The 6,000-nt window shown below is 42.0% G+C and overlaps 1 protein-coding gene across 1 annotated transcript in view; it reads left to right on the forward strand.

The window, feature by feature from the left end:
• Positions 1-5,594, forward strand: part of LOC129245341 (tyrosine-protein kinase receptor) — an 81,875-nt gene extending 76,281 nt beyond the window's left edge. Inside the window, exons 7-15 of the mRNA XM_054883441.1 lie at positions 83-270; positions 336-513; positions 576-870; positions 935-1,568; positions 1,654-1,755; positions 1,868-2,075; positions 2,183-2,786; positions 2,850-3,050; positions 3,695-5,594. Coding sequence (XP_054739416.1) covers positions 83-270; positions 336-513; positions 576-870; positions 935-1,568; positions 1,654-1,755; positions 1,868-2,075; positions 2,183-2,786; positions 2,850-3,050; positions 3,695-4,813 — 3,529 coding nt within the window. The 3' untranslated portion in view covers positions 4,814-5,594. The remainder of the gene's footprint in view (positions 1-82; positions 271-335; positions 514-575; positions 871-934; positions 1,569-1,653; positions 1,756-1,867; positions 2,076-2,182; positions 2,787-2,849; positions 3,051-3,694) is intronic.
• Positions 5,595-6,000: the final 406 nt, after the last annotated feature.

The raw sequence follows: 6,000 nt of genomic DNA on the forward strand, positions 1-6,000 counted from the left end.
TAGTTTCAATAACTGTTTGTAGTTTTGATGGGCGATTTAGTTCTCCTATTATTTTTAAAATAATTTTTCATTTTCGCAACAGATATTATCTACACTTTGAAGCCCGCATGGGTATGCGCATCTTCTCCGACGTTGCTGTCGATGATGTTTCCTTAAGTCCTGAATGTTTTGGCATAAACATACCGAAAGAGCATCTCAACGGGTACAACTACTGGGATGTACGGCACAATTTCCGGAGCCCATCACATCGAGACTATGAACACAAACACTGTAAGTGCATTTTAATCACTAACGACTTGCAAGACGAGATAAGAACGTTGGATTTTCTCATACAGATCTACAGTTAACAACGTGCGATACGCGCGGTATGATAGGACCGACACAGCAACAATGTGAGACCTCTTACAAGGAGAATAATCAAAGTCATGTACTGAAGGAGGTGCGTATCGTCGAAGATCAAAGTTCCTACAAGGGCATGCAGAAGTGGAAAGTACCACACGAGGGTTACTATACGTGAGTGAATCCTAATTAATAAAATGAGTTTCTTTGTTTATATTTTTTCTTTGCTTTTTCAGCATAATTGCTAAGGGTGCCAGCGGTGGTCTCGGTTCTGGTGGTGTTGGATCGTCGCGTGGCGCCATGGCAGTTGCTGTGCTCGAGCTGCACAAGAATGAGGAACTCTATATACTTGTGGGCCAACAGGGCGAAAATGCTTGCATCAAGTCGTTGAGTGTCAAAGAGGATGGTTGCGGCCCCGATGCAGAATTGGACTTGAGCAAATACAGCTTCAGTTCAAAACAGCATATGGTAAAGAATATTTATATTGAGAATGGCGCTGGCGGTGGAGGTGGTGGGTCCTACGTTTTTCTGGTAAGTTCAACAAATTTGAAATATTGTGAATTCAATTTTAATGAATTGATCTGCAAACACACAGCTCAACTCTGCTAAGAACGAAGCTGTGCCACTGGTGATAGCTGGCGGCGGTGGTGGTCTGGGCATAGGGCAGTACGTTGATGAAGACTTCCAGCATGGTCAAAAGTCGAATCCGATACGCCTCGGGGTTACTGGACAAATCCACGGAGACCAAGTGAATTTGAAGACCGCTGGTCCAGGTGGCGGTTGGCGCGCCAAAGTTGACCAAGCGTTGAGTCCCAGGTATGGTGCAGCTTTGCTGCAAGGTGGACGTGGCGGTCATTCTTGCTACGTCGAAGTAATGGGTAACAATGAAAGCACTGTAAATAAGCATGGCCAAGGCGGATTCGGCGGCGGTGGCGGTAGTTGCAATACTGGTGGCGGTGGCGGTGGCTATGCCGGTGGTGATGTGTATCTAAATAAATCCAATGGCGAGGGTGGCACATCATTCATCAGCACCAGTCGCAGCTTGAAGGAGTTGAGTGTTGTATACGAAGGTGCTAGCAGCGGTGCCGGTTCGGTAATCATTATACCGGCAATCGAGGGTTGCGGTTGTGATTATCGTTGCATTGCATTAGATGAATATCGTTCCTCGGTGCGCTGTATTTGTCCCGATGGTTGGCGGCTAAAGCGTGATAACCAAACAGCATGCGAGGGTAAGTTGGAAAGACTGGAGTGCGGTTCAATGCCGGGCAGTGTTGTAGTATTTCAATTTCTAATCTTTTTCTTTTTTGTTCGTAGTGATTTCCGAAGAGCGCATACCCTTCTCATATCTAATGGGATTCTTTATATTCCTGGTTGTGTTACTCGGCGCTGCTCTTACTGCGCTCATCATTATTTTGTGTAAGTTGAAAAAGAACGAAGGATACTCTATATTTTACATTTGATATAAAAGATATGCATTCATGCTGACGTACGAGTATTTCTTAAACGAAACCCTCTTTAATCTTTCCAGACAATCGATATCAGCGTAAAAAGCAAGCCAAGCTGCGTCACAAAATGTTACTGGAACAGGAACTACAACTCAGCCGGTTGCGACACAACACCGAAGACTCTACCCTAACTAACTTTAATCCTAACTACGGTTGCGATGGCATACTTAATGGGCAAATTGATGTCAAGCAGTTGCCACAAATCGCGCGTGAAAACTTAAGACTCGTAAAGTAAGCAAAGACAAGTTGTGCTTGAAATTTTATTGATATAATTTATGCGCTCCTCCATCTCTCTCTACCTTTTTTCTTTACTTTACTTTTCCTTTACACTTCCGCAGGGCACTCGGTCAAGGCGCTTTTGGCGAGGTCTACCAAGGACTCCATCGTGCGAACATGAATGATACCGTGGAATTGCCTGTAGCCGTAAAAACCCTACCCGAAATGTCTACACGTCAAGCGGAGGAGGACTTCCTAATGGAAGCAGCCATTATGTCGAAATTCCATCATCCCAATATGGTACTTCTTCTCGGAGTTTGCTTCGATAGGCATCCACGTTTTATTGTGCTCGAGCTACTATCTGGCGGCGACTTGAAAAACTTCTTGCGTGAGGGACGCAACAAGCCGGATCGTCCGTCGACGCTGCTAATGGGAGACCTCTTCTACAGCGCACGAGATGTAGCCGAAGGTTGCAAGTATATGGAAAGTAAAAGATTCATACATCGCGACATAGCGGCACGTAATTGCCTGCTGAGCACCAAAGGTCCGGGAAGAATTGTGAAGATTGCCGATTTTGGCATGGCGCGGGACATCTATCGCAGTGACTATTATCGCAAGGGTGGCAAAGCTATGCTGCCTATTAAATGGATGCCACCAGAGGCATATGTAGATGGTATCTTTACAGCCAAAACAGATGTATGGTCGTTTGGTGTACTACTATGGGAGGTGAGAATCGTAATGATTAGCGAGTGATTGGAAAATTTTTACTTGAAATATTTAATTTTGCAGGTCTTCAGCTTAGGCATGATGCCATATCCAGGTTTACAGAACCCCGAAGTAATGAAATTGGTTGCTAATGGTGGCCGCTTAAGCGCACCACCCGGTTGTCCAACGGAGATTTATCGCATTATGGCTGATTGCTGGAATCCCACACCAGAGGATCGTCCCGACTTTACTAGTCTAAGAGATCGGATTATAGCACTTATCGACGTAAGTACGAAATCGCAGACTAAAGCACGGAGTGAGAGGAAAGAAGAAGGACTGTTTCTTCTGAATTAAACTTCTGAGACTTGAACCTTGAGAAGGAAGAAAGACTGTTTCTTCTTAATTGAACTTCTGAGACTTGAACCTTGAAAAGGAAGAAGGACTGTTTCTTCTTAATTGAACTTCTGAGACTTGAACCTTCAGAAAGAAGAAGGACTGTTTCTTCTTAATTGAACTTCTGAGACTTGAACCTTGAGAAGGAAGAAGGACTGTTTCTTCTTAATTGAACTTCTGAGACTTGAACCTTCAGAAGGAAGAAGGACTGTTTCTTCTTAATTGAACTTCTGAGACTGGAACCTTGAGAAGGAAGAAGGACTGTTTCTTCTTAATTGAACTTCTGCGACTGGAACGTTGAGAGGGAAGAAGGACTGTTTCTTCTTAATTGAACTTCTGAGACTTGAACCTTCAGAAGGAAGAAGGACTGTTTCTTCTGAATTGAGTTTCTGAGATTGGCACCTTGAGAAGGAAGAAGGACTGTTTCTTTTTAATTGAACTTCTGAGACTTGAAGCTTGTTTTCATTGCATAGATTATCTATTTTTCATTATTATTATTTTTGTTCACGTTTCCTTTCCTCTCCACTTGCTTACAGGCTCAACTAAGCAAAATGGCTGAACCTCTACCACCAAGCTATTTTCGTCCGCTCTCATCCGACCGTGATCCGGCTGCAGTGCGCCCAACGGGCAGCGAAGAATTATGCTTGCCCATGCCCGGCACCTCGGATTACCTGATACCGCTGGCCAACGGTGCAAAAATAGATCTCATTGCCAAGATGAACTATGCCAGCGCTGCTGGTTGTGCACCAAATGCTAACATGGCCGTAGCCACCACATCGAAAGCCAGCAGCGCCAACATCTGCACACCGCCAGCTGTCGCTTCGCCTGAGGTACCTAAAAGTACAGCAAAACTGGATGCTACGAATATAAGCGGCAAGGATTGCTGGGAAACATCTTTCATTTTGCCAAACTCCAAAAGCGATCAGCCTCTGCTGACTGGCGCAGTAGGTGGCGTTGGCCCGCTATCCGCCAACGACTCATCGTGCAGCATTAACGGTAATAGTGTCACCAATAATATTTCCAATGCCACCGGTAATGTGAACAGCGGCCACAGCAGCAGCAGCCAAACCTCACCAATAATGCACAACGGCATCAAAATGAGTATGCTCAATCATAACAACAACAACAATAACAACAGCAGCAGCAATAATAATAATAATCATCAACATCATCATCAACACGCCGTACACGAAGCAGAGGAAGCGAAACTTATAAGTTTGGATACACCACAACCGACGCCGACCACCATACAGCCGCCACTATCATTCTCCTCGCAGCTGGACGGCATCACACTTGATCCGGCGGCGCTCACCAAAAGTCTGCAGCAGCACAAGGCTGGCGCAGGTGGTGTTGGCAATTCAGTTGCCTCCTCATCCTATGCCAACATACAGATGATGTCGTCGTCGGTGAATGCGCCGCATAAACTGGCCGGCGCAAGTGGCATAGATGTAGTCAAGGAGCTGCCAAATGGTGGTGGGGAAAAAATTAATGGCATGGTCGATGCAACGCTGTATAATGGGCCATCCGGCAGCGTGTTGAATGGTGCGGCGACTGTAAATGGTAATGGCGCTGCGGTAGGTGACGATACGGCGCCTTTTACAATACAGGGCTACAAAGACCGTTACAAGGATAAGCACGCCGAGATCAGCTGTTAGGCTTCTGAACAAAAACAAAAATATAATATAAAAACAAAAAACAAAAACAAACAGCTGTCTAACGGCCGACAACAGTTAAGGCTGAGAGTGCCCAGCTGTTGAACGGCAGTTTGCCGAGGCGATGGCAGCAGCGGCAGCGTAAAACGCAGCCGATGAATGGTCAGCGCGGTGTACAGGGTGTGTTGGTTGTATTGTATTTAATTTTCACACAAAAAATACATAAGAAATATATTTAGTATAAAATGGAAAACAAATATATGTACGTAGTTATTTAAGTAAACACAAATGTAAAGTCTTAAGTTTAGGTATTACAGTAATACAAGACAACGGGACAAATTCATAAAAAAAAACGAAAAAGAAAAAAAACAGAACTGGCTGATTTTTACAAAACCAAATTTAAATACAAATATTTATATTTATTTAAGTAAGTGTTAAAGAAATGAATAACAAATAGATAAAGGCAAACCTAAATTGACAGTGAACTTAAATAAAGACCAAAATAATAAGAACAAAAACAAATTCACAATATAATATGGACACTGTAAGATAAAAACAAAAAATGTGTGAGCTAGTTTACGGTTAAAAAAAAATTTACACCTAAAGGTTAAATGTATAATTGAAAAATCTGCAACTAGAAATACATAAAATAAATATTGTAAGCTAATTTGTTTAAGTTTTATGTGGAGTGTGTGTAAATAGAGTAGTTTATCTATATAAAAATGTGTGCAAAGAATCCATCACAAATAATTGCATGTAATTTTCAGAATGAAAGGGGCGCATAAGCTAGAAAAATTAATAATTTTATTAAAAACAATAAAAGAAACTTTTAAGTTAAAAATCATTTAGAAAAAAACCACAAAAAATTTAGAAAAAAATTGTTAATCAGTCAGAAGTTTGGGATACTGAATGAACAGTCTATGATCAGCACGAATTTGATGGAGAGTTGAAGTGAATTTATGTAAATAAATACACGTAAAAGGAAAAAAAATAAAATAAATGTTATAAAAAATATTATCAATAATTAAATTTCAATTTGAAAGTGAATTTGAGAGTTTTAATTAACTGAATGAGGAGAGCGGTGCAAATCGCAGAAATATTTAGTTAAGGAAAAGAAGAGCTTTTTTAGTGTTTTAGCGATGAGGGGAGTATGAAGAAGAAAAAAACAAAAAACAAATCAGTAAAAATTA

This window comes from Anastrepha obliqua, chromosome 4, assembly GCF_027943255.1.
Source record: "Anastrepha obliqua isolate idAnaObli1 chromosome 4, idAnaObli1_1.0, whole genome shotgun sequence".
Lineage (NCBI taxonomy): Eukaryota > Metazoa > Arthropoda > Insecta > Diptera > Tephritidae > Anastrepha > Anastrepha obliqua.